The 27762-nt window shown below is 54.4% G+C and overlaps 2 protein-coding genes across 6 annotated transcripts in view; one reads left to right on the forward strand and one right to left on the reverse strand.

Moving 5' to 3' along the window:
* Positions 1 to 2483: 2483 nt before the first annotated feature.
* On the reverse strand, positions 2484 to 10528 carry UBALD1 (UBA like domain containing 1). Its single transcript, XM_005522830.2, has 3 exons — positions 10320 to 10528; positions 4633 to 4692; positions 2484 to 3612 (listed from the first exon to the last, which is right to left on the reverse strand). The coding sequence occupies exons 1-3, from the start codon at positions 10425 to 10427 to the stop codon at positions 3289 to 3291; spliced, it is 492 nt and encodes a 163-aa protein (XP_005522887.2). The 5' UTR covers positions 10428 to 10528; the 3' UTR covers positions 2484 to 3288.
* A 404-nt stretch (positions 10529 to 10932) lies between these two features.
* Positions 10933 to 27762, forward strand: part of MGRN1 (mahogunin ring finger 1) — a 54020-nt gene continuing 37190 nt past the window's right edge. For 4 of the 5 annotated variants that reach the window (XM_088064019.1, XM_088064018.1, XM_005522831.3 and 1 more), the window contains exons 1-3: positions 15612 to 15779; positions 23272 to 23390; positions 25584 to 25672. In XM_088064019.1, coding sequence (XP_087920145.1) covers positions 15692 to 15779; positions 23272 to 23390; positions 25584 to 25672 — 296 coding nt within the window. In that variant the 5' untranslated portion in view covers positions 15612 to 15691. Of the gene's footprint in view, positions 11614 to 15611; positions 15780 to 23271; positions 23391 to 25583; positions 25673 to 27762 lie in introns of those variants that run through there. The other variant, XM_088064020.1, reaches the window with a different exon arrangement.

Below are 27762 nucleotides of genomic sequence, written 5' to 3' on the forward strand. Positions count from 1 at the left end.
GGGGCTGTTTGGTTTCAGAAGCTCTGGCTGGGAGGCCAGAGGCCTTGCAGTGCTGGCCCACAGATGTCCACACAGGCTGGGCTGACTGCTGGAGCACCATGAGGCCATAGGGACCTGTCAGCCACATGACAGCTCCGTGGGCACTGACACCTCTGTCGTGCCAGGCCACTGTGCCACCAGACGAATATCAGGGCCACAGTCAGCCCATCTGAGTCCCCAGGCACTGCAGCCCCCTTGTCCCTCTGCCACTGACATGGATGGGGGGGATGTGGTCACTCTCCTCTGGCACTCCAGTGCTGGCCATGCCCAGGGCCTGCTAGCAGTGCCAAGGGGTCTCCACTGTAAGTCCACCCAGGTTTGGGATGTTGCTTTGCTGGGGGCCTGCAGGAGCTGGTGCTGCCCAGAGCAAAGTTTTGGTGTCTGTTTTCAGCCAGCTCAGATACCTGGAGGATGTGGCTGCCGTCTGGAGAAGGTGCTGGGTGAGATAAAGCAGCTGCAGGGTGTAGGAAGTGCCCAACTGCCTGTGGTCTCAGGAGGTACTGCCCAAAGGCCTGGGGGCTCCAACCCCACATCCCACTCACCAGGAACACATTGGGGCATCTCTCAGGATGTTCTCACTAGTCATTCTCTGGGGCTCCCATAAACACACCTCCTGCCTTGCCTGGGTTCTGCAGCCACCCAGGTTCACCCAGAGGCACATGTCCTCCCCAGGGGCTGGGTTTTGTTAGGGAGGTGCTGACCCAGCTGCAGGAGCAGTGCATGAGGCTGCAGGAAGCTGTGAGGACACCCAGGTGAGGACAGTCTCCAGGCACAGCTCAGGAGCCACTCATGCCACAGCTGGTGCCTGAACCAGGCTGGGCACAGGATTGCCCAGACTTGGCACATCCCCACTCAGAAGCAGCTCAGCGTGTCAGGATTTTGTTGCTATGCCATGCTGGTGGAACTGGGGACAAACAATGGTGGGCAGCTCTGAGGAGGCTGAGGGGATGTCAGGGGATGTGAGATGGTGAAGCACCCAGGTATGAACAAGGTGCTGATGGAGCAGGGCTTGGGGGCTGTGAACAAGCACTGGCACTGGGGGGGTGGCGGGGCAGAGGTCTGCAGGGGATGGCTGTCCCCCTGTACTGTTTCTGCTTCTCCCCTTCAGCTCCTGGCACACCACAGGGACGTGCTGCATCCCCAGGTACCTATGCAGGTGCCTGTCCTGAGTGTCCCCTGGGCCACCAGCCCAGTGCTGCTGAGCACTCCCAGGGGAGCTGCTGAGGGTGTCGTGCCCCATGCAAGGCTGTTTGTCCTTGTGCATTGCAGGTGACGAAGCCAGGCTCCTGGGGGGCTGGTGCAAAGCTCAGGCTCCCAGGCTGGCCAGGGGGCTGTGAAGTGGCACAGGGGGCTGGGGAAGGGCACCTGCAGCAAGGCTGTGCTGCCTGGCCTCGGGGAACTGGTGGAATTGGAGTCACACTGCCCTGGCACCCACTCATTGCAGTGGGGTAACACCACAGGCTGGAGATGCTCCCCCCTCTGTTGCCTTCCCTGTGCAGTCCCTGAGTTCCTGAGGACACATAAGGGCATCCAGAATCTGACACTTTTGGGCAGTGCCACGTCCCCATCAGCTCTCTGACCAGCCAGATGACCAGGTCTGTGGTCTGGCACATGATTTTCCAATCCTGTGGCTCCTGGTGGCCCTAGGACAGTCACAGGTTCCCTCCTCACCACCTAGGTCTCCGTGTGGCTTCACCTGTGTTTCTCAGGCGGTTGTCTCTCTTCAAGGCTGGGGACAAATCCCTTCTCTGTGTATCCTGGGTGGCTCTGTGCTGCACCCCCACACCTTGCAGACCATCCCCACTCCCAGCAGGACTCCACACTGGCCTGGATGTGCTCACCACATCTGAGACAGAAGGTGCACAGCCCTGGCTCACTCCAGGGCCCACCAGCTTGGCACATTTCATCTCAGTGGGGCAGGACTGAGGGTGGCAGCTCCAGCACTCCATGCAGGGAAGCTCACAAGGGCCAGCCCCAGCTCCAGCCCTTGCTCTCAGGCCTTGCCCAGGCTGTCCAAGAGGCACCCCAGGTGAAACCATCCTTCCTACATTGTTTATTTTAGCAACACAAATAAGAGACTGAAATTAATTATTGACTGGGGAGTGCAGGGCCACGGGACAGCAACCTCCAAGGGACCTGGGGAAGAGGGGATAGAAGCCAGGTCACAGCAAAACACCCAGGACCTGTGGAGGTCACAGGGGATCCTGAGGACTCAGCACAGCCCTGCCTGCTGGGGTCTCACCACAGCTGATGTGGCAGAGCTGAGCCCTGGGTGCACCTGACCAAAAGCAGCTGGCAGTCACTGCATGGCTGGAACAGGGTTTGGAGCAGCTGGAGATGCAGCTGGGGTGCACTGAGCCACTGGGAGAGGGGATCCTGAAACACTCCAGGCTCAGTGTTTGCCTGTGTCCCGCCACTGCTGCAAACGAAGCAAAGACACGGGGTTCAAAGCAGAAGAGCGTGTATTGCAAGCGGCTGCGGCGCATCCGGAGAGACTTCCAGCCGCCGGGAGAAAAGAACAGAGGGGTTAAAAACGATCCCAGTCTCTAGGGTTACACTGTGTCATGCAAAACAGCCCTGGGGCAAACCCCATCCTGGGAGGTTGAGGGGAGGGTGTGCTGGCCCAGCAGGACCACCAGTGCTCACCCCCTGCTCCCCATCTGGGGCTGGGCGAGGGGGCAGACGCCTCCCCAAGGGCCGGTGTCCCCCAGCCCTGCTCACCAGCGAGGATGGGGCACGTGGGGTGGAGGCTGTGGTGGTGCAGGAACAGCCCTCGCTCTCTCCACCCCTTACAAAAAACAAGCCTCACGGGGTGTCTGCCCCCCACCCAGTAGATCGGGGCCGAGGGATGGGGGGAAACACTCAGGCACAACCCACTCTGCCTGGTGGGGTGGCCCAGGGGACCCTGAGGAAGGGACCTCCTCTGGAAATGTCACTGGCATGCAAACTCCGGTGTCCCAAGAGAGGAGGGGGTGCTCCCTCCCCAAGAGTCTGGCAGCGTCAGGGTCCCAGGCAGAGGCACCGGTCCCACGCAGCCTCCCGCTGTCTCTGGGGAGCTCCATTCAGCTCGAGAACAAGTAAAAACTACTTCAAACCAAACCCATGCAAGGCAGCTATTTGCTCATGTGTCTCGGCGGCTGCCAGACGCCCTGGCAGCGGAGTTCCTCTCCTCTTTGGGGAGGGGGGGAGAAAAAAAATATATATATTTATACGCAGGGGTCCCCACCGCGTCCGCTCTCCGCCGCGGCCTCATCTCTCTGCCTCCATGGTCACGTTGGCCTTCTGTTCTGCGCTGGCCTGCTGGGAGACGGCGGCGGGCCAGCCCGCGGGCTGCGCCGGCGCGGCCGGAGTCCACATGCTCTGCTGCTGCTGCCCGGGCGGCGAAGCCGTGGGCCAGGCAGGGTTGAAGGCCCCGTGCTGGGGCAGCGGCGGGGCCGGGGGCGGCGGGGAAGTTGCCATGGAGGCCACGGGGCTACTGCTGTTGAAGCTTTCGGAAGCCTTGAGGCGGGAGAACATGGTGAGGGCGTCGGGGAAGTTGGGCGGCGTGGCCGGCGTGTTGGCGGGAGTGCACATCTGTGGGAAGGAGACACGGGGTCAGGGGAGCCCCCATCTTCTGCCTCCCACCAGGGCATGGCACGAGACCCCTTTGCCCCCCCTGCTGTGGCACATGGAGCCCCCAGACCTTTGCTCTGCTAACTGTGCTGCCCATGAGCAGCTCTATTGAAGGGTCTGAAGGCTCATGCCGCGCTAAGAAGTCCTGGCAGAGGGCCCAGACAGGACCTCCTGTGCCCAGCCAAGTCGGGAACCCACTTGGTCTGCTCCATAACCCACTGGTGCCACCCTGAGCCTGCAGCTTTCTGGCTCTGTGGGCACAAGGCTCAGGCTCAGCTCCCACCCTCCAGGAGGCTGGGCACGCTCCAGCCCTGCTGGGCATTTGCTTTGCATGCTCCAAATCCCCAATTGTCCCAGAGAGTCAAACAAGGCCGCAGCAGCCAGTAAATCCTTAAGACACATCTGCCCAAGCAGATTACGGGCTGCCAGGCCATGAGAGTTAAGGGATGGAGTCTGGGGACAGCTGGAAGAGAGCAGAGGCAGGCAGCACCCACGTGTGGGTGTTTACACACCTCCAGACGCTCTGCACACCGCACCAGGGCGATGCTCCAAGAATTTGCTTGCTCCAGCGAGCACACAAGGACCTGTGTGTGTGGCTGCTGCAGGATGGGAAGCACCATATATCTGTGAGTGTATTTACACAGGTCAGTGCTTCAGGCTCCTCCACGCTCTCTGCCGTTCTGGGCTGGTGTGGATCACTGGCTATGCCCAACATGTCCTCCCTCATATTATCCCTTTTGGAAGAGCAGCCCCAAACCATCTGCAGGGCTCTGCTGTCCCACTGCTTAGGGCAGGCTATGCCACCAGCTGCTCTCCAGGAAAGCCTTCCTTGGCAGGCAACTCTAGCAGTGCCCAGCCAGACCTCCTTGTCTGCACTCCTGGAGTCGGGAAGCAGCGAGCTGGATGTGAGCACCAGCCTGAAGCACCCGCCAGCTGGTGCTCTGCCCTGGGAGAGCACTGGGGAGCTGGGAATGCACTTACCATCTGATGGTGGTGGCTGTAGGGGATGTTTGTTTCTTGGAAAAAAGCACTGAGAGCAGTCTGAAAGGAAGGAAAAAAAAAGAAAGAGAAAGATGATGTTACTGCCCACATCCAAACTGGGCACCCACCAGCATCCAAACTAGGCACCCACCTCACCCCTGCACACTGCTAGACCCCAAAGATGGGGTGTAGTAGATGATCCCCTGGGGGGCCATGGGGGCACAGCTGCTCCCTGTCCCCAAGCAGGGACCTGTGCCTGCCATCTGCTCACACCAGGGCAGGTGGTAACCATGTGTATTTGGGACCACCATCCTTGCAAGAAGCAGCACCTGCAGAGCCCAGCAGGCGTTTTACAACTCACAACGACATCGTGTGCTGGGAAACAAAGGAAACCAAACCAAACCCCAGCAGGAGGAACCAGTTAAAGGCATGTCCTCAACAGGACATGATCACAGTCCCCATATTCCCACCAGGAGATCCCCAGGGCAGGGGCTGCAGGTGCTCACCCCATATGCCAGAACATTTCCAATTCAGTTGCAGACAGAGCACGATGAGGAGTGACATTGTTTTGTAGCTTCCAGTTAAAACCAGTAATAGTCCCATGGATATGTCACGTGCCACAGGCATTGAGAAGACAAGAAGGGTTGCAGGTAGGGAAGGCCAGGGGAACAGGATGGTCAGGAGGGCGGACACCCAGCCCATGTCTGGGAGGAGCAGAAGCAGCAGGAGGTTTGGGGGTGCACAGCATTGAGCTGATGCAGGAATGGTGAAAAGTTCTTTACTCAGAGGGTGCTGAGGCCCTGGCATGGGGTGTCCAGAGAATCTGTAGCTGCCTCTGGATCCCTGGAAGTGTCCAAGGCCAGGATGGATGGGGTTCAGAGCAACCTGGGATAGTGGAAGGTGTCCCTGCCCATGGCAGGAGGTGGAACAAGATAACCTTCAAGGTCCCTTCCAAGCCAAACCATTCTGTGATTCCATGATGGTGACTCCTGTTCTGCACCAGGCTTCAACTGAGTCAGGGCTAGAAAACAATGTTATGATTCAGTTGTAGATGAGACTTGATGGAAATGTAAGAGACCTGGTTTGGATTCAGTTCTGGTTGAAGGAAAAGCCCCCTTCAGGCCTCTCCCCAGGGCCTTCAGGTCCCCACTCTGGGGTGTGGCTGTGTGCTGCCACACTACCCAAGATTCTGCTCCCTTCCTGAAAGCCAGGGACTGGGGTTACCCAAGCTGCTGGGGAAAAAAAAGGCAGAAAAACCTGGAAGAAGCACAGGGATGTTGTACCAAACCCTGCTCAACTGCAGCAGCCACAGTCCTGCCACCACACATGCTCCTGTGTCATTCCAAGGGCCAGGATGAATGACAGCAAGCCAGCTCAGCTCATTGATCCAATGGGAAAACTAGTTTTCAACAAACATCCAGGCTGGCAGGCCCTGGGGAGGCAAAGGGGTTTATGGTTACCTGGCTAAACAGCAGAAAACTACTGGTACAGGTGGCAGCCAGAGCAATGTCTGTAAGCAATGATCCAGACCTGGGTGGGGGAAGCAATTCCTGCTGCAGAGTCTGGCAGCTCCCAGACCTCAGGAGGAGCGTGCACTAGCTGGGCTGGCAAGGCTCTTCCCTGCAATAGCTGCAGCACCTGAACTCTGCACCCGGCCATGCTGTGAGCTCAGAGCCCTCAGCTCCTGCAGGCAGAACCCATCGGATCCCAGGGACAGCCATGCAGCAGGAATAGGGTCTGCAGCCCTGGAGAGAGCTCTGCACAGGACAGCACACAGCTCTGAATAAGGTAATGTCCAACAGAGACAGACACATCTGAGGCAGTGACACCCCCAGCCACACCACCCTTTGTCCTGGGCGAGGCTGGATGTCAACACCCACAGGCCCTATCGCTGACAGATCGTGATAAGAGAGGGGCAACACCAAACGGGAAACACAGGCAGAGGTGTGGGCACAGCCAGATACCACAAGCTGATTAAATCTGCTCTGTGCTCCTGTTTTCCAAATGGCCTCATATCTGGGACTGTGCCACTGGCAGACAGGGGCAGAAAAGGTCCCTGCTGTCCCCCTGAGCTGTTCACCAACCCCTGCCAGCGCTGGGATGAAAGCTGTGACTGGGCAGAGGAAGCACTCTGCCAGAGCAGGCCCCTCTGCCTTAAACAGTGTCTCTTCCCCTCCATCTGCCCTTTTCCAAGCACGGCAGAAACAGCTCCTGTGCCCAGCACAAAGCCCACGACCTGCAGTCACCTTCCAAGGGACCTGCAGAGCCCCAGCCTGGCAAGTGAGGACCCCATGCTCCCCTTGGTGCCACAGGGGCCAAGGACACACATGTAACCAAAGCCACTGATGCCACCTGGTCTCCAGACAGCGTCACAAGTGCCACGGTGACTGGTGCAACAGCAAAGCCAATTAAGGCTCCTCTTCTGGAGAAGGAGCCCAAGCCCAGCTCAGCTCTGACCCTGGACCAAAGGCCCCATTGCCTGTGTCACCCTGGTGTGTGTGGGAGCAGAACAGCCACACATCCATGGCCTGACCAAGCTCACCATGTGACCAGGCCACTGTGCCCCCTCCCAGATGTAAAACCAGGAGCTTCACAGGAGATGGATCACACAGGGACTCAGCCAGGGAGCCAAGAGGCACCTGTGGTGACTCAGTCACAGGGAGGGTGGCTGGAGTTGTGAGCTCTGCCAGCACAGGGCACCCAGCAGCAGGGGCAGCCCTGGGGGCACCCTGTCCTTGAACCACCAAGGAAGGGGCTTCATGAAACAGAAATACGTAAGAGGAAGTGAAATCCAGCCATGAACACAGCGAGCAAAGCTAGGCACCTGCTCCTCTTGTTCCCCACACACAACCTCTCTACACTGAATGGAGGCTCTTAGCACCAGGAAAAGGAAGGAATGGGTGGGTTTTTTTAGGAGCAGTTTCTTCTTATCCTTCCCAAACAGCCCCAAGGGCAATGAGCACATAAAGCCAAATAATATCTTTCTACCGGAGAAAGAGCCTGATCCACTGCCCAGCCCCATGTGAGACTCTGCAAACTCTGAAATGTCTGCCTGGAAACCAGGAGGTTTCCTGGGTTCCAGCTGCGGGGAGCTGCTCTCCCTGGCTTCTCCCAAAAAGCCAAGCCCTGGAGGCTGAGTGCCAGCTTTCACCCAGAGACACTCCAAGTTGCTTTCTTGGGCCTGTAAACCTCCCCCTGGGATCAGCCATGGCACTGCTCCAGCTGCTGGAGGGCTGGGCTGGCAGTGCCATTTTGGCTGGAACCCACAGCAGCCATCCCTAGAAGCATGGAAGGGCCCCCAGAGCTGTGAGAGCTGCAAACTAAACTGGGCACAACAAGAGAAAGCCTGCCCAGGGTCCCTAGGAAACAGGAGTGGAGTCACAGTGAGTGGGAGAGGTGATCCACACCCTACCCATGAACTGCCCTGTTCCCCAGGGATAGATGGGATGAAAAAAAAATGGCTCCTTAGTCAATACCGAGTATGGGACAGACTCTGATCAGCTCACACCACAGCCAAAGGTGAAGGTATCCCAAATGTTTTCCTGACCTCCCACCCTGCTCACTGTCCTGGATCACATTCCTTCCACCCCGGGTCTACCAGGTCTGGAATGAAATACAGAGCAAACCTGCTCTGCAGCCCTCACTTCATCTTCCTACACACAATGGCCCCTGAGCAGCCAACCTCAAAGCAACACAAGGATAGGGAAGTGGTCCCAAAACATCAGCATCCCGAAGCTGACCGTGTTTCACAGCATCCTCCCTCTCCCTCCTGCTGGTGACAAACACCCCAGGGGCTGTCACAGGCAGCAAGTGGGACACTTGCCCACAAAGGAAAGGTCCTGGGCAGGGCAGATGGATGCCAGGAGTGCCCTGACAGAGCACAGAGCTGGGACAACCCAACTCCTGCTGTGTGTCTCACTGGCCCACTGAGCTAGCCTGGTTCCCCTGTGCAGAACACCTCTCTCCCCGTGGTGGCCTCACAGGCAGCAGCAAAATCCTCAGGTACAAACAGGCTGATCCAATTCACGCCGTGCCCCTGGAGCAGCGCTTTGACTCCAAGGAGATGCTTAATTTATGCTGCCTTCCCTCGTAATGAACTTGCCTGAACTCCCCCGATTTATACTCATTGCAGATGCAGACCAGCCAGCAAACGGGTGCTGCACTGGAATAACAAAAGCCTCGGGAGTATCCTAGGAAAGAGGTGAGAGCAGGCTGGAGTGGTCGGGAGGCGATCCCTCCCCAGCGTGGCTCCCAGAAGGAGCCGTGCCCAGCGGCCATTTTGCAAAGGGAATTATCTGACCGTTGCACCAAAAGTGAGTGGGAACATGGTAACGGCAGCGTTTGTTTACAGCCCAGCTTCCTCTGAGTCATGTGAGTGCCCAGCCGGCAGGAGACGGCTGTTTGGACTTGTGCAACTCGCCAAACGCTGGCAAAGTTCTGCAAAAAAGCCCTTTGAAAGACACGTTAAAACTTCTGTCATCCCTCCCCGGCTCTTTTGCGACACGCACGGAGGTGGTGGAAGAGTATCCCGCCTGTCCCGGAGGGCCACTGTCAGGCTGTGTTAGTAAACAAACGCCGCAGCACGTTACACATGCAACACATCCCACGCCAGCGGTGCTCCCGTTCACCGGGCAAGGCGCTGGGCATCGCCGGCCCGGTCTTCCGCACATCCCTGCAAGCCCACCCCGCGCTCCCCGGCCACGCACGGCTCGGTTTGGGAATGGCCTGTGATAGAGCATCTGGGAATGCTGTGGCCGCACGGCGATGGACGGCGTCCGTGCCGGCTCCGTGCGGCCGCTGCTCCGCTACGGAGCAACCCCGGCACAGCCCGGGCAGCAGCGCCCGCTCCCCCCGGCACGGAGGAGAGGTGCTCCAGCCCCGGAGGAGGCACAGACGGAGCCTCCTGCTCCCCGGCCTGACTCAGACCTGTCCCCGCAGCACAGCACAGACACTTCAATTACCGAGGTGCCATTAGCGTCAAATCCATCAGCTCCAGCCTAGGGAGCTGCAGAAGGAAAGGAAAAATCCCATTTAGAAAGCAATTTACTGGCGACAGCCACCGCACTCCCCTTTGCTCCCTGCACTTCAGGTCCGGGCATCGCCGGAGGAGCCGAGCACGCTGAAAGGCAGCGGGGAGCTCCCCCGGCACCCCCCGCCCCACGCGCGGCGTTAACCCCTGTCAATGTCACCGAGTATCCCGTCCGCGAGCGAGAGGAAAAGGCGTCTGGAGCCAGAAAAGCTCTGACCTACAAAGTCTCCTCTCCCACGGCTGCCCGAGAACTCAAACTGCCCGGGGCAGGGCCGTGGGAAAGGCTGCGCTGGGGTTTTCCAGCCCACGGCCACGCGGGAGGGCTGGGGCGGGGGCGGGGGGAACAGGAGGAGGCTTCGGCGGATTCGGAGCCCCCGGCCCGGCCGCGGTCCGGCGCGGGGCCCCGGCAGGCTGCGAACCCCTCTGTGCGCACCCCCCGCGCAACGTGGCCTCCCGATCCCCCGCCCCGCGTGGCGCCCACGCTCCCTCGGGCACCCCCGGGGGCCCGGCCCGCGCCCCGCCGCCGCCGCGCGTGTGGGCGGGCCGGGGAGCAGCGGCGCGTCCGCAGGGCCAGGCACCGATCCATGCTGCCCGAACCCCCTCCGGATGCTCCCACGCGGGGACCCGCCCGGGGCCGGTACCGGGGCGGCGGCCTCACCTCGAACTGCCAGTGGCCCGCCTGCAGCAGCTGCTTGGCCTGGTCGGCGGCGCATCCGGCCGCCAGCACGAACTGGTTGATCATCACCTGGTGCTTGAGCTCGTCCATGGCCCCGGCCCCGGCCCCCGCCGCCCTCAGGGCGCCGCCAGCACGGCGGGGCCGGGGGCTCACGCCAATGTTTACCGGGCACTGGCTCACGGCGCCCGCCCCGCCCCGCCCACGCCCGCGCGGGGCGGGGCGGCGCGGCCCGGCCCGCGCGGCGCCTCTGGGGCTTGTAGTTCCCGCTCACCACGCTGTCTCGCCGCCCTGCCCCCTCCCGGACCACAACTCCCAGCAGGCCCCGCTTTGTTTGCGGAGCTCTCGGCGCGCGTTGAGTGACGCGCGGGGCCGGCCAACCGCCGCCAGCGGCTTGGTAGTACCTGACCGTATATGGTCAACAACGGCGCGGCCCCCAATGGGAGGGCGGCGGGGGCGGGCCGCGCGCGGGGCGGGGCCGGGGCGGGGCCGCGCGGTCACGTGGGAGCGGGCGGTGTTTACAGTCGGCCGCGTGCGGTTTCCTGTTGACGTGAGGGAGTGGCGGGGCCGGGCCGGGCCGGGCCGGGCCGAACCGAACCGAACCGAACCGAACCGAACCGAACCGAACAGGGCCGAGCCGCGCCGCGCCGCCGCCCCTCGGCACCGTAAAACTTCTGCAGGCCCTGCCGTTACCCTCCTGCAGCCTACGGGGGTTTGGTGGAGCCGCCTTGGCTCGTAGCTGCCGTACAACTCCGTGGCCTGAGAGGCGGTGGAGCAGCAGTCCCTTGGCCCCCGCGCCCTCCATCAGCGCTACCACCCCTTCCTGGTCCCGTTTTCCCCTCAGCCGCAGCGTGTCCGTGCATCACTGAGGCGGCTGACGGGAGCTGAAGCGAGAGGCGGCAGCGAGGGAAGGTTCTGGAAGGTGCCGGGGGGTTCCTGGCGCCGTGAAAGGCTCCTTTGAGAGCATTTACGGCATTGCCACAGCAGATGAAATCTGGCGGCCGGGCAGGCGCTGCAGGGCCCGGGAGAGCGCACAATGGTTGTTGCTAAGGATAAGCAGGCACGGACACGCGGTTGAGTGGCCGGGGCTAATAACACCGGGGGAAGGGAACTGCCGCTCCAGCCGCCTCCACCTTTCCTGAGCGGTGGTTCTGGGCTGTTTCCTGCAATTTGGAGGGGTTTAGCCTGGCCGTGAGTGCGTTGTTCGCTAACACCTCTGACCCTGGCTGGCATTTTGCAGGTGTTTCTGAGCCGTGAGGATTAAGTGGCTGAAGCTCGGGTAGGTAATACACTTGATCGGTGGGGTTTGCAGCCTCCACTATGTGGACAGGAATTGCTCTGGTATTGTCCAAAGCTAGTCACCATTTCCCACGTGTTCTTTAGTAACCATTCTGGCGTTACACAACCGTTCAGCCTCTCCAAGCCTTGGAGAATTTCAGGGCCAAGGGGTTTTCCTTTTTCTTGTTCTATATATCTCGCTGCCTAAGTCCAAGTGAGAGTGCAGCTGTATTTGGCAGTGGGACACATCAAGATGCGACCGCTCATTTCTTACAAGGTCAAGACAACCCCCAGAGAGAAGTGGCACAGGGAGATTTGTAGCCACCAAGGTGTAAATACAGCTGGAAAAACAAATCTCCTGAATGATTATTTTAATCTGAAAGAGCCAGGCATGTTTAGAAACCTTGGAGTTTGGTGTTTGGAAGGAGAAGGGTTGGGCCTGGCTCAGCAGGGCTTTTGGGAAGGGTTGTAAGCTCTCTCCAGAGCAGGGCAGTGTTCAGGGAGGCAAAGTTCAGGGGCTCACCACTCCTTCTGGTGAGCTGTAACTCCTTGTGTTGTCTCCAGGGCTCCTGAACCTTCTTGTTCTACACTTACCCAACAAATACAGCAAGTGGCAGTGGGAACAACTGAGAGAAAGCAATTTGCCTCACTGGGCAATAAACCCCCAAGCAGCTGGACTTTGGATGAGCTGCTCTGGTGATCGGGAGCTTTGCAGGGAAACATATTTCCTTGTTTACACAGGTGTGCTCGTAGCTGCCTCCCCAGCAGACATGTCCAAGAAGACTCCTGAAGGGCAGCTGGGGGTGGCTGGAGAAAGGTGGCAGTGGGAGGGGTGGGTGTCCCTCTGGCCCACCTGCTTCCCCTGAGCTGCACCTCTGTGGATTCTTCTTCCTGGGGTTCAAATGATCCTTCCTCTTTCCTGCTGCTCTTCCCCACATGGTGCTGGAGAATGGCTCCAGGATCATCTTTTCCTGAGTGGGTTTTGCAGAGCTGGAAGACAGTGCAGGAGCTGAGGTCTCCTCACCACCCCAGAGCAGAGAGGTAGCTCTGCAGCCTCCTGGTGGCAGCAGCCCTGGCCCAGTTTCACCCTGGTCCTCCCCAGTTTGACCACTCTCACCCCACACCATGATGGCACTCAGGGGTCTCGGGCTCCCTTGAACCATGTGGAAGTATTTTCATCCCTGTCTCACAGACAGGGCTTTCCTTTGTGGAAAAAAAAAAAAGCTTTGTGGCTTTCCTCCCCCATGGTGTCAGCAGACCCTGGGGCTGGCAGCACCAAAATGGGAACAAACTCATCTCAGGGAACCCAGAGGTGAAGGTGCAAAACCCACTCAGGTGCCACCACCAGGGTTTGCGGGGCTGTTGCTGCTTCTTGCGCAATGGGCTGGGGGGACTGCTGCTCCTCCAGCCCACGGGACCCACCTGAGGAGCTGTGGGGGGCTGGCAGGGTAGCCCTGCTCCCTGCCCCGGGCCTTCCACTCTCCTTCCCCATGCTGCTGGCAGTGGCCCTTGATGGGATGGAGGAGGCCGTGGTGCAATATCCTGCCTTTGTTTGTGTCAGCGCCTGCATCCCGCGGGCCGAGCAGGGGCAAAGGAGCTGCTCCCCTTCAGCTCCGCTCACTCCGGGCCCTGAGATTCGGGGCGGAGGGGCTGAGCCAGGCCCTGGCACGCTGCTGCTATTGTCGCTGTCTGTCACGGAGCAGGGCCCTCTGGCACGGATTCTCCAGCTAAAGCTCCTGCCCTCCCAGATGGCAAAAACCCCCACGGGCCCGATGGCTTCCTCTGAGCGCTCCGGAGAGCCGGGCGGCCCGGGAGGGACCTTCCCACTGGTGGAGGTTTTGCATGAACAAAAGACCTCCTGCCGCAGCTTCCCGGGCAGAGCCAACACCCCGCGGCTGTGGGACCTGGCCCTGCTTAACCCACGTGGCACCGAGCTCCCGGTGAGCAGCACGGGCAGCTGCTCAGAGAATGTGGATTTGGAGCAAGATGATCTTTAAGGTCCTTTTCAACCCAAACTATTCCAGGATTCCGTGATTCTGTCCCCCAAAAAACCTCGGGGAACAGCTTTGGGGCAGTTGCCTCTTTGAGCTGGAGAAGAGCTCTCGGTGCTCAGGTTGTGGGAGGAAAGGGAGAAGGGACTCTCATCTTCTGTCTGTTCCCTTCCTTGCCTGCCTCATGGTGCAAACACTGCCCTGCTTTGTCCCCAGGCTGTGGCCAGTGGGCCACCAGTTCTCAGGACTGCACAGGGAGATGGACCCACTGATCTTTGCAGTGCCCAGTCTGCTCCAGCACTGAACCCCAAATCAGTTGCTGGCCTGCAGAGTGCCTCTGGGGGGTTGTAGATTCACCCTGCTCAGTTTGGGGCTGCTGGTGGCACAGGAGCTGTTTGCATCACCCCACTGGTTCCAGGGCACTGCCCAGAGCTTGTTCCTATGACTGTGCAGGCAGGGAGCACTGGACATGCTCTGGACCAGTGTACATGTCACTGTGATGGTCAGCAGACTCCATGCCTCCCTGCTTGTGCAACTTCTGCTATGAGAAACTCTTGCACGAAGAGGCTTCTTGAGCAAGAGGCACCATCACATCCTGGGGCACACGGGCACAGTTACTGCCAAGGCACTGCCAGACAGAGCCTGGGGCTCCCCTGTGCCAGGTGCAGGGTACCCAACTCTCATAGCTGGCCAGCAGGATTTGTTGCTCATTCCATATTTTTTCCTTGTCCTCCTTCCCAGCCCTGCTGCACAACGGGATGCAGAAGAGAGCAAGGTCTGCTCCTGCTCTGTCCTCACCCCCAGCATGTGTTCCCCTGCATCCTGTGCCTCTTACAGCCCCTCTGGCTGTGTTCGTGTGGCCACAACAGCTGCAAGGATAATAACTGTCCGGAAGCACGTTTTGCCTCGGGATTGTTTGCTTATTCCCGCTGGGCGTGTTTTAGTTTGTGTTTACAGCCAGCAAATTCCACCCACTGCCTGCTCACTTGCTATCACAAAATCCTCCCATGCTGGCAGGCTCTGCTCCCTGCTCCATCCCAATTCCCTGAACCCCAGCCCTCTTCCCTGCTCCTAAGGCAAATTTAAGTGATTTCACATGTGCCACCTCAGTTCCTTCATGTCTCCCAGTGATTCCCAACTCCACTGCTGGGAATTTGGGTCCTCAGTTCCTTTACAGCATATGTGCAGGATGGTACTTCCCATCACTCTTTTCTCTGTTCCTCGGTGCCAGAGGGGACAGGGCTCAGTCTTGGGACACTGGTGGCTTTTTGTGCCTCTTCCTCCACACTGTCCTCCCGACTGTTGTGTCCCACATGAGAGGCATCCCGTGGCCATTCCCTGTTCTCACATCCAAACCTCAGGCATCTCCATTTGCTCTTGTGTGTGCAATACCTGTGAGGGGAGGAACCCGGAAAGGAGAGGCTTCCCCATGGGAGGCTGATCACCTTTCCTGCTGGCTTTGAGCCTCAGCCAGTAGCAGGTCCCACCTCTGGGAGCTGTCCTGGATAATTCTCCCTGGGCATCCCTGTGCAGGTTCTGTCTCTTTATGCATCTTCCCTGTGCCAGATGTGTCCCTGGGAATCCGCCCCGCACATCTTGTGCAGACATGACCTTGGGCATTCTTCCTGTGCATCCCTGTGCAAGGTGTGTCCCTGGGCATCCATCTTCCCTGTGCTTCCCTGGGCGACGTCCCAAGCGCTTCTCCATCTAAGGTGTGCCCCCTGGTGATCTCCATGCCCCTCCCACACAGAGTGCCCCATGCCCATCCCTGGGCCCACTCCTGTTCCCATCCTTGTTCCCATCCCCATTCTCACCCCCATCCCGTTCCCATCCCCGTTTCAGCCGCAGCGCTTTCTGCCGGTGGAGCTCACTGCGCGCCCCGGGGGAGGCCGTGGGGCGCTATCGCCCCCCCGCCGCCCCGCCCCGCCTTTGGTAGGCGCCGCCGCGGTGGCTGCCGGGAGCTGTAGTCCCGGGGCGGGCGGACTCGCTGTCCCGGCGTGCCCCGCGCCGCCCCCGAGGGTGCGGGTCCCGGTACCGCCGCCGCCGCCGCTCTGCGCCCCCGGGCCGCCCGCCCTGTCCGCGGCCGCCATGGGCTCCCTGCTCAGCCGGCGCATCGCGGGCGTGGAGGACATCGACATCCAGGCCAACTCGGCCTACCGCTACCCGCCCAAGTCCGGTGAGCGCCGCGGGGACCGGGGAGGGGGACAGGCCGTGCCGGGCGCGGTGCCGCCCGGGCCGAGCGGGGAGGCCGGGGAAGGGGCTGCGGGAGTCACTGGCCTGGGCTGGCTCCGGCCCTGCCCGCGGCCCAGCCCGCCCGCGCTGGCGGAGAGGCCGTGGATGGATGTCTGTGGGCACAGCGGTGGCACAGGGCCGGCTCTACCCGGGGGGCTCAGGCGTGAGGGTGTCTCCGTGCCCTGGATCCAGGCCTCGGCTGTCCCGCTGTCCGTGCCCGCCTGGTGCCGTCACCGCCCGTGGTCCCGGGGGTCACTGAGGCCGCTCCCCACCATGGAAACGTAGCCTCAGCAAGTTGTTGGTCGCTGGCGAGTGCGACGGCTGCTGCTGGTAAAGACGGCGGAGTTCGGTGGGGACACGGAACAGAACTGGTTCTGGTTGAATGAAGGATCGCCAAATTCCCGCATGACAACCCTCTTTAACTGCTTAAAATGGCAGTGGCTCTCACCTAGCAGCTGTTGGGCTGACACAGCCTACTGGGAGGCTGTTTTCCACAGGAAATTGTTCTGAAGGCTTGGAGAGTTGTCAGTGCCACTTGTGTGCAGTTGGGATGAGCCCATGTCTCACCTTGTCTTGGGCCAGCTTTTGAGATTGACCAGGTTTAACTTGTTTAAAGAGTTTTACTTATTCTTCTCAGAAAACAAGTGATCAGGTGCTCTTTTCCCCTGCAATATCCATTTGTTTACCATTTTTTTCTAGCTTTTGGTTCTGTCAGGGCTTTTCCTGGCAGGCTGAAGAATTTGCAGAGCAGCAGTTTGGGTCCCCTGGCTCTCAGATACAAAGACATTTCATTCAGAGATTCAAGTCCTGTGTGTGTCCATGACTAGCTGGCTGTGATATCCTTGGGGCTGTGTGATGGAGGGGACCAGGACCCCTGTTTGGTTTGAAGGGGGTGCAGGATCATCTCAAATAAAGTCCTGTCATCATTGCACCTTGTCTTGTTGCAAGTTGGCCTTTAGCAGTAATGGTGGTGTGGAGGCAGTGGAAGGGGAAACCTGCCTAGAAAAATCCAACAGCTGTGTTGGCTCTCTTAGAAAATGTAACCTGCTTTTTTCAGGGAGTTGGGAGCTAGATTTTGGCAACTGGGAAAGGCAAGTTTCACAGCTTGGCTGCAGCAGGATCTGCATGTGACAGCATTTTAGATGAGGAGTGGATTAATTATAACCACCGTGTGCAATGGACATTAAACTTCTTTCACATTGTAATCCTGCTGTTCCTGTGCTGTTGAACTGGAAGTTAATGGTGTGTTGGGTTTTGGGCTTGTCAAGGTAACCCCATCACACACCTGAGATTGGGTTTGTGTGTTACCATGCCTCCCTGGAAGGGCATCTGTGGACCATAATGCTACCAAAGAGTGTTCCATGTGTGATGCCTCCCTTGTAGAACTGAACACCCAGTGCTTTCCAGCAGCTGGTTAAATAAAAATACTTGTATTTCCTACAAAGGCTCTGGATGCAATTAGAGGCTTGTTAATTAATTCTCTGTGGCATTTTCTTGTGCTCTTTCTGAAAGCTGGGGTTAAGCCAGGGCTTTCTCTTCACATTCCTTGGATTTATCTAACAACGATCCTCTTGGCTCTGGGGAGGGAGAAGAGCTGTTCAAGCTCTAGGCAGAAGAAGAGGTGGTGAACACCTCTGAGGTGGAGGTTCAAAGCCCAGAACAGTGACGGCTGTTAAGATGGTAGCTCCCCTCCCTCCTTCAGGTGGAGCATGTTCAGAGGGATGGTGTCCTTTGTGGTCCTGCCATCTTCAGAGTGATTGTCTTGGAGATGGGAAGGTTGGTACCAAATCTGACAGTGAGGATGACTGGAAGTGAGTGGGTATGGATTTGATGTCAGGAAGCAAGCTGGAAGTAGTACAAAATGTTCTTGGGCCAAATGATTGCTAATTATTTCTATCTGGACATTGCTGCTGTGAGCCCTGACTGGAAGAAGCTGGTTTTTTGTGAGCTGTGTTGGGTGTGTGAGTGTGCTGGAGAGTGAGCCTGACACGCACTCCTGGCTCCGAGATTACCCCTGAAAGACTGGAACGAGTGGTGAGGGAGCGTTACCTGAGGTCATCCATGCTGTGTGCAGCACCAAGGGCTGTCCTCCTTTTCCATTCTACCCCTCCTTGTCTCTGGTTTCAACAGATACTGACTTACTACAAATGCCTGCTCAGCTGCTATCCATGGTTGGCATCAGTTTGAAGGATGAGGGTTTGTGTTTGATAAAGGAGCAAATACCCCCTCGCAAGGACACATTGTGCAAGGAAATAAACCCTAAATACAGGTATTCTGGCTGTGATTTCAGCTGCATGTCAACCTGCCTGGGGAAAGGGACACTGTGACTGTGCCTTGTTGAGTCACAGCTGGTTGCAAAGGCAGAGGTGAATATTCACTTCTCCTTTATTGGCTTTTGATGTGGTTGTTGCTGGGTCAGTCACGTGCTCTGGGGAGAATGGAACAGATTGCTGTGGAATCCACCTTGGTCTGCATGAGCCAGTCTGCAGTGAAGCAGGTTGGTTAACAGCTTTGTTGGAAATTGTATGCAGTTTTGTAGTCAAAAATCCTCTGAAAATGCCCTGTTTATACCTACAAGGCTCTGGATGGGTATAATTTACATTTTTCCTCCTGCATCTGGGTGACTGAGGCTGCTATAAGGTGATACTGAATTCCCTTCTCTCACCCCTCTTTGCTGGTACCTTTTAACCAAAATTTCTCGCTTTATGGAGCCCATGCTGGCATTGTGCCTGCCTGATTGGTTGGGAGGAAGGCCCTGTTTGTACAGAAGAGTGCCTCTGTGAAACAGGCTAAAAATGGGTTATTTTTTTCCTCATTTAGCAGGGAACAATCATGATCTCTGTGGTGCTTCAGTGCTTGGAGCCATGAAAGGACCTCCCATGCTCCTATTGCTTTAGAACCAGTGAGCAGTGGCCCAGTGCTTCCCACAGCTCTGCTCCCATTCCATGAGCTCCTCTGCAGCACGGAGCACGTGCCCTTGGGATGGCCCTTCTCCTCTGGAGTAGGCTCCTGGAAGAGAATTCCCTGGAGATTTCTGTGAGGAAAAAAAGGAAGTGGGTTGCTTTTCTCTGAAGCTGAAGCTTTGTTGTTTGGGAATGAAGCTTTAATCAAAGAAAGAGCAGTTTGAAATAGGAAAAGAGTATCCAGAGGCATACCCAGTCCATCTCTGTGTTCCTGTGTACCATGACAGTGTCACTGTCCTTGTGTTTCACACACTGCTGCTGGTTCAGGCTGTGCCTGGGACTGTGCTGTCAGTCTGGCTGAATAACTAAAGAGAACTCAATTTCTATCACTTCACTGTTAATTGTATTAATGGCAAGAAGCCTAAATGGACACCTAATTGCTTTCTGTTAATGAACGTACGACACAGCCTGTGTTTTGATGGGATTACAGTTGTGCTCCTGCCTCTTTTAGGTTGTGTCCCTTCCCAGTGTGTCTCTTGTGCATCACATCCGTGTGTTGCATGGATATGTGATTAGGATGTTGGTTTAGGGAGAGGTAATTATGACTGGTGCAGTCTGGTGCTTAATGCCGGTGCAATTATGATAATAAATGCCCATCACTATGTTATACTAAATATAAAGTATTTTGGTGTCATTTGATGTCTTGGAGGAACCTTGGGTTCCTGTTTGGTTTTGCATGGGACAAACAAACGAGTCAGATTGGCTGTTCTGGGTGTCCCAGTGGTCCCAGTTTTTCCAGCCACTGTAAAGTTTTCCACCACAATTTCTCTTAAAACCACTGCTTGGGCTTCATCTACCTCAGCAGTGTCACTTTGTCATGTTCTCTTTTATCTCATGCTTCTCTGTGCTTTGTACTGAGTTACTCTGGGGAAGTAAAGCCACAGTTTTTCTTTGCTCTGTAATTTTTATCCTATTCCATCCTTTTTTATTTATGTGTGATTCTTTCCTGGTCAGCATGTCACTGCATTTTCCTGGAGGGTTTCTGTTTGTAGCAGTTCCGTGAAGGATTAATCCAAGGATTTTTTTCTTTTCCTTTTTCCTGCCAAAGAGGATGGCACTTTTCTTCCTCCATGTGCCCATAGCTGCAGAGCTCTGTATAAAGCTGGCCTTGGATCACCTGCTTAAGGTGGTTTTATAGTCTGGGAGGACATATGAGAACAGAGCTCCAGAGGCATGATAGCCTGGCTAAAGTTGTAAAGCCATCTTTGTAATGGATTTGGAAATGGAACCTAGTGTTCTAATGCATAGAAAATATACGCACGCCTGTTAGAGACACTAAAAATCCTAAATGTCACAGTGACTGCAAAAAAGGATGCCTCATATTTTCCATCTGGAAGTTTCCTTTTCGTTTTAGTCCCTGGTGTGATATTTAAGAAATGCTTTCTTAAAATGTTCTGCCTCTGACTTGGGCAAACTCCGAGCTGGTTGCGATAGTGGTTGAGAGGATTAAATGCATGACTTTGGTCTTACCTTGAGAGCTCTGAACTTTGGGTGTCATTTGTAGCAAGTGATTTCTGAAAGCTTGCAACAGAATATCTTTTTTTAGCTGCTGAAAACTGTGTTATAAATTTGTGGAGACAGTTTGCTGCCATTCTAGTTTGTTTGTCTGTTGAGACCTCGTGTGTGTGGCAGCTTTTGTGTGTGCAGCAGCAGTTCCAGAGCCTCGGGGTTGTTCTGCTCACCACTGTGTTCCCCTCTGAGCACCTCCGAGTGATTTTCCCTGTGCTCCTAGTGCCTGGCACTTTGTTACTTGTTTGCTTGTGAAGGAAATGCCTTGGGGGAAAAAACTTCGCTCCTTCACATTGCAGGAGGTGATTTAGCAGGAAGATGAAGAAAGTTCAGTCTGAATGTGGAACTGAAGCTGTGATTCCATCTACTGTGTGTATTTGTGAGAAATCTCAACTATGTGGTAGAGATGCCGAAAGCAGTTCTTAGTCAAGCAGTGACAGTGTGGCAGGTGCCTTGCACGTTTTGTGTCTGGGTGTTGTTCCAGTTGCGCAAGAGAGACCTTTTCCTCTCTGGAAATGCTCTCAAACCATGTCCTGGGCTGATCCTGCAGCATGGGCAGCAGGGGAGGCCCTATCAGGTGATATCTGCCCCTGTCAGGGGATATCTGCCTCTATCAGGTGAGACCCCCACCTGCAGAGCTGCCTCCAGACCTGGGGCCCAGCACAGGAAGGACCTGGAGCTGCTGGAGAGAGTCCAGAGGAGGCACCAGGATTTTCAGAGGGATGGAGCAGCTTTACTGGGAGGAAAGGCTGGGAGAGCTGGGATTGTTCAGCCTGGAAAAGAGAAGCTTCAGGCTGACCTCATTGTGGCCTTCCAGTATCTGGAGAGAGCTTAGAGGAAGGATGAGGCAAGATTATTTACAAGGGCCTGGAGTAACAGGACAAGGGGGAATGGCTTCAAACCGAGAGTAGGGTTAGACTGGATTTTAGGAAGAAATTCTTCCTTGCAGGGCTGAAGAGGCCCTGGCACAAGTTGCCCAGAGAAGCTGTGGCTGACTCTGGATCTCTGGAAGTGTCTAAGGCCAGGCTGGAGACAGAGCTTGGAGCATCCTGGTGTTGTGGAAGGTGTCCATGGCAGGGAGTTGGAACTATGTGATCTTTAAGGTCCCTTGCAGCCCAGGAAATTCTATGATTCTGTAATTCTTTCTCTTTCACTGGATAAGAGGGAGTTCTCTGACTCTGATCCCAGATAACCAGCTGCTGTGGTACTGAGACATCCTGCACATACATTATCTTCACCGTTGATCAAATAAAATGTTCCAAAACATAATCCTACTTGACCCACATAAAATGTGAAATCTATTCCTCCAGTGTTCATCATGGTTCTCTGAACCTCAGTGCAAACACAAACCACTGTGGTGTATCTCTGGTGGAGAGGCAGTGTCAGGCTGGCTGAGCTTGGAGATTATATATGGATTAGTTTTTTAATTTGTTGCTCCTGGGAGGAGTGGGAAAAGGTTCCCTGTCATTTGGGACACCTACATTTGTGTCCAGGAAATGACTGGATGTGGCACTCAGTGCTTTGATTGACAAGGTGATGATAGGTCATAGATTGGACTTGATGATCTTGGAGGGCTTTTCCAACCTAAATGATTCTGTGATTTTGTTATTCTGATTCTGTAGGGCAGATTCTGAGTAGATGCTGGACCTGTGCTGAAGGTGATTGTTGTATCTGGAAAGAAGGATGTGTTTCAGTACTACAAACATCTGGGTGCTTGTAAGCTGAGCTCAGCAATAGCTGAGCCCTACCATCATCATTAAGGCGCTGCCATCTGTGCAGAGTGAAAAGAGCCTTTCTTGAAGCATAAAGGAAAAAAGCCTTAATGGAAAAAACAGGGCCATTCATGAAACCCCTTCAATTTCAGAGTAAATCCTGCTTGCTCCTAGCTAGAGGGACTGCAGATCCCTCCAGAATGCCTCCATAGCCATTCAGATGATAAGTTAGTGCTTCTGGAATGACTCATTTTTACACAAATTTATGCTGTCTGTGCACTGCACCCAGGGAAGCAAATGTAGATTCGGCTTAGTCCTCTCATCCCCCCACTATGAAACTTGAAGGGAAGTGGCTTGGATGGAGCCTTTTATTTCAGTTCTCTCCTGATACTTATTTCTCTGAAACTGTAACTCTATGAAGTTCACATTTGAGAGTGTTTTCCTGAAGTCTTTCTAGGAGGGAGCTATGTTTGTGGTGGTCTCACACACCTGTATTAATTCTGCTCATTTTACAGTCAGTTCCATGCTCCAGAATCCCAGTGACCTTGCACATGCTTTGTGTCCTGAAATTTGCACTGTAATGCATCACCTTAAAGAGGAATGAAACAAATTTGTGGTGAAACTTTCAGAGCTGATGTTCACTTTAGTCAGTCCTTATTTCCTCTCCCAGACATCCACATTTCTGCATTTAGAACTGTCAGTGTTATTAATTAAATCAGCATCAGGGTTCAGTGCAGTCTTCAGCACTCCCAGTTAAAGGTTTGGAGTGGTTCTTGCTTGGGATGTGGGAGTGAAAGAGGAGACGAAAGGCAAACTTTGCCTAACAGGAGACCTTCTGGCTGTGCTGAACTTTGCAGTGGGAGGAAGCCTCATCCTTCTCTGAGGAGGCCCATGGTGTTTATGGGACTGGGCTTCACATTGGGAAGTGGAGAAAACAGGAAGAATTGACCAGAATGGAGCAATATTGGAAAGAGCTGACTTTTCCTGTTCCCTTCTCTGGAAAAAGTTGAAATGGAATTATCTCCACTGTAATATTTATCCTAGATTTTTGTTTTGTTTGATTGTTTTTTTCCTCTCTTCTCCTACTGATGGCAGTGGCCCTCAGTACTACAGGAAAGGGGTGAATAAGCAAGTATTTTCTGTGTGTTGTCGCTCTTTTATACTTGTGAATTTAAAACTGCACAGACTTCTCCAGGAAGCACTCATTTAGAGTTGTTTTTTTTTTTCATTCTCTTGTGTTTTTTGTTTCTAGGAAACTACTTTGCAAGTCACTTCTTTATGGGAGGCGAAAAGTTTGACACCCCTCACCCTGAGGGTTACCTTTTTGGTGAGAACATGGACTTAAACTTCCTTGGGAATAGACCAGTTCAGGCAAGTTCCTGTGTTCTGTCTGTTTTACTCTTCTCTGTTTCCTGCCTGTTTTAGAAAATCTTTTGTAGGCTTTGTAGAGGAGAGTAGCACAGACCTAAGCGGTCCTCACTGCTTGGGGAATGTCATTCCAGTCTGTTCAGATGCAAACTGAATTTTACTGAGAAGCTGAATTCACCTTGGAGGCTCATTTTCACTCAGGACAGAAGGAATTAATGGTGGGGGAAGAAGAACAGGGACTCAGGAGCACAGAATTTGGGGCTAATTCTGCCTGCCTGAGCAAGTGTAAAACATGCTGCATAGAAGGCTAGGAAGCAGAGCCTGAACTTCCCAAGGGCATGTTGGGTGGCTTCCAGCCAGTGTTCAGCACGTGCTGTTTTCTGTGTATGAGTGGCCTCACTGGGTGTAGGGCAGTGTTAAGACAGACCTTGACATTTTGTGGGTTTTATACCTCGGTGGGCTGCTCAGAAAGTCCCTCCTTCTCTTTTCCTAGCTGGAACATAAATGTAATTTTGGGCCCACAAGTGTCTGTGAGACTGTGAAAAGCTACTTGCTCAAGTGATTGGCTTGTTCTTGAAAGGAGAATATTGCTGTTGTGAGGGAAGGACAGGAATTTTATGCAAGTGTTATGTTTTGGATTTCTCTTGCATTTCAGAGCTGCTTAAAAAGAACCAAAAGTAGGAGTCATTTGGAGATGTTTTCTGAGTGCTGGAGAGGAAAGGGAAGAGCTGCTTGCTTTGTTCGCTGTTTTCCTAGTTGTTTCTGCAGCTTCCAGACATGAAAATGAGAACTAGAAGTCATGGTTCTCCTCATCAGAAAAGCTGTGACCATTAATAAATTCATGTTTGTAATGATTGGTGGCTGTTTGGGATCCTCCTGGTCTTGCAGGTGAGGGAAGCTGAGGCAAGTTGGAATTGGAGCAGTTACAGGCACATTCTGTTTTCTGAGTTTCTCCTTAGGCTGTGCCATTGGTCACTCTAGAACCACACTCAGTTCACAGGACAGACAAGGAGGAATCTGGAAAGTCTTTGTTTAAGCAGGAAGTGCAGTTTGGCAACAGAATTAGGAAGGAGGGACTTGAGCTGGAAATCTGTGGTTGTATCAGTGGTGGGCAGGCCTGGGGGTGCTCACCACATCCCCTGTGCCACGTCTGCACACAGGGCCCTCCCTGTAGGGGCTGACCTGGCAGAGTTAAATTACCTGCATGTCTCAGCCTGGATTTCCTTGCTGACATCCCAGCACTGGGTTTCATCATTTCTCTGGAGAGGAGTGGGTGAGAGGCCATTAACACCGTGGGACATTTGCCAAGTAGGTTTAAGAGAAGGAGGCTGTTGTGGAATATAGTATGCCTATGTAAAGTTAAAACGCTTTGGCAGCTCTGATTAATCTTCAAGGAAAAAAAGAACCACTCAAACACAGAGCAGCAGAACTGTTTGCTGGACATGGGCCCAGTTCTTGCTTTGGAGTAACTGAGATCTTGCTTTATTTCTAAGGAAACGTGTGTTGGTGGTCCCTGGTGCCCAGCAGGCAGGTCTGCAGCTGTACAGCTTGTGATCACCACAATAAGCACTTTAGCACTTTCCTTTGCATTTCTCACTGGAGATCCTGTGCCCACTAAGGAGAATTACAGTCTGAAGCATTATTGTCCCTATTTAAAGGACAATCTGTGAGAGAAGGTTTCTTGACTAGAATAGAATGAGGCCCCCTATCCCTGTCTCTTTTCTTTTCCAGAACATTTGCCCTATTGTTTCAGAATGAAAAGAGTTTCCCCCAGTAATCCAGGGTTTCAGCATGCCGATTAGCAGTCAGATCACTGCTTGCATGCTGTAATGCACATGAAAGAACTGCATTTCTTCTGCTCAAGCTGGAGGTGGTTTCTTCAGTGGAAATAAAAACTTGGGAGAGCAGCGTTTTCCTAACTGAGAATTCAGGGTGGAGGGAAAGACTTTGTAAAAATGCCCTTTTTTAAAGTGTGTATTTCCAGTATGAGCTGTTCTTGGGCCAGGGCAGGATTTTCACCCTGAAAGGTGCTTGATTTATCTGTAAATAAAACCTGCTATTGCTGTTCCTCGTGGCTGCTGTACTAAGTACTCTGAAAGCTACATGCTTCTTCATTTGGGTAAATTGCATGCTAGGTAACATGCTGCTACCTTTCATAGTGTAATAACAGAAGGATTATTTGCCTCTTTGTTCCAGTTTCCCTATATAACTCCAGCTCCACATGAGCCAGTGAAGACACTGAGGAGTTTGGTGAACATCCGCAAAGACTCTCTCCGACTTGTGAGGTACTGCCATTACCTGAACCTTTCATTTTACTCAACCCAGTCATCTGTCAGCCAGAGCCAAAGTGCTTTGGTAAGGTTTTGGAGAATGGCTGATATCCAGATCCTTGTTGCTAGATATGTCTGGAGGTTTCTGTTTCCCTTTTGAGCTTTCAAGTGGTTTATATGCTCCTTATCCAAACAATCTGTGTTTCCAAACAGCACCAGTGATGTGTCTGTTTCTGCAAGAGTGGTAAACAAAGCCATGAAATCATTAGCACGAGCGGAAGATATTAGTCAGGTCAATAAACTTTACGGACAGATTCCTTCCTGCATTCCTGTGCAAGGAGAAGCCAGAAGGGAGCTGATTCTGGTGCGAGTCACAAGCCAGGAAGACTGATAGGTCTTGAGTGAAACTTTCTCAGGTTTCTCCTGCTGCCAAGATAAAGTTTGGTCCTAGTGTTATGCATTTGTTTAGATGGCTTGTGTCCCATGTGTGGGGGAAGGACAATCATGGAGATGTTACCTTTCACTGCTCCAAGCTGAGATCTGAACCAGCAGAGCTGGATTAAAGCTCTGGCTCACACTCAGACCTGCAGCTGTCCCCTTTCCAACAGATGGCTGAGGTACAGGGCCCAGCATTCAGTGCTTTGTTTGGGTCAGAGCACTGGGCAAATGTCCAGGCAGAGCATTTCCCAACGATCCTGGCTGGAGTCGCTCCGCATTGTGCGTCTCGGGGCTGGAGCACTGGCAGGGGTCCAGCTGCAGCTCCCAGCCAAGGTGGCTCTGAGAGTGTGGTGTAACGTGAGCACTTTGAGTCATAACCAAAACCCCTCAGTTTGTTTTTATGTGAAAACGTGGGGGTTTTTTTGGTTTTGTTTTGTTTTGTTTTTTAAATGAGCAAAACCTGTAGTTTCAAAGCTGATTGAACTTCCAAATAAGTGACCATTGGTAAACTGCTCTGAAAGCTCTTTGGTTTTTCAGCATAAGGGTGAAGTACTTCTCCAGGAAAAAAGAGAAGGAGTATAAGCCAAGTGGGAAGTGGCTTTTTTCCCTGGGAGAGGCCTGGCTGTGGATGGAGCAGTTGGTGGGGTTCAGTACATGTAGTTGTGTCATTCTGCTTTCTGTGGTCGCACGTCCCATTTCTCCAAGCAGAACTGCAGCTCTGGACTATTTGGAATGTGGTGTCCATGCACCTTGACAGTATCTAGGTTTTCATCCATCTAATTCCTGGTACTAGCAGTTCCTTTTCTGCCTCATGAGTTCTCACAGCCTCTTGTGCTGCTGCTGTGTCAGGGCTGACGACAACACTGCCAACATGACTCTATTGAATTTTGCACTGATGTAGACTCAAAATGAGTTTTTAATTGGCAGTCCCCAAGGGTACATTCTGTCTTGTGCTTTTCTACTCTTCTGGCCCAAAGGCTTTGTCTTCCTCCCTCTGTGCAAGTAAAGGACACTTTGTGCCCTCTCCAGCCTGGCTTATTCATAATCAGTGGTCGAGGTTTGCTCATTCTTTCCAGAACTGGTCAATTTACCACATCCTCCACCAGATATAGTGATACTGAGCCAAGTGTCCAGGTGTGTAAGTGTATGTTCTGATGGTAAACCCCCACATTTGGTTTTTTTTTCATAGAATCTCAGGCTGGTTTGGGTTGGAAGGGACCTTAAAGCTTATCTCCTTCCACCCCCTGCCATGGGCAAGGACACTTTGCACTATCCCAGGTTCCTCCAAGCCCTGTCCAACCTGGCCTTGGGCACTTCCAGGGATCCTGAGGCTTCTCTGGGCACCCTGTGCCAGGGCCTCCCCACCCTCCCAGGGAAGCATTTCCTCCTAATGCCTAATCTAACCCTGCCCTCTGGCAGTGTGAAGCCACTGCCCCTCGTCCTGTTACTCCAGGCCCCTGTCCAAAGGCCCTCTCCAGCTCTCCTGGACTTTAGGCACTGGAAGGGCTCTAAGTTCTCACTGGAACCTTCTCTTCTCCAGGCTGAACACCACCAACTCTCAACTTGTCCCTGTAGAAGTGCCATGGAGGAATAAAAATGTCCACTCTGACCTTCCTACTCAGCTCTGACCAAAATTCTGAGCTTTGCCAGATCCTGAATTTTTACAG

This window comes from Pseudopodoces humilis, chromosome 18, assembly GCF_049639895.1.
Source record: "Pseudopodoces humilis isolate 2021_Gansu_Grassland_sample_001 chromosome 18, ASM4963989v1, whole genome shotgun sequence".
In the NCBI taxonomy this organism is placed as follows: domain Eukaryota; kingdom Metazoa; phylum Chordata; class Aves; order Passeriformes; family Paridae; genus Pseudopodoces; species Pseudopodoces humilis.

What these genes read in the sequence shown, in the direction of transcription:
- UBALD1 (XM_005522830.2), bottom strand. Translation starts at nt 10,427, where the DNA reads ATGGACGAGCTCAAGCACCAGGTGATGATCAACCAGTTCGTGCTGGCG. An exon ending in CGGGCCACTGGCAGTTCGAG is followed by an intron (nt 4,693 to 10,319) that starts GTGAGGCCGCCG and finishes CCTTCCTTTCAG; the next exon opens with ACTGCTCTCAGTGCTTTTTT. An exon ending in ACAGCCACCACCATCAGATG is followed by an intron (nt 3,613 to 4,632) that starts GTAAGTGCATTC and finishes TCCTTCCCACAG; the next exon opens with ATGTGCACTCCCGCCAACAC.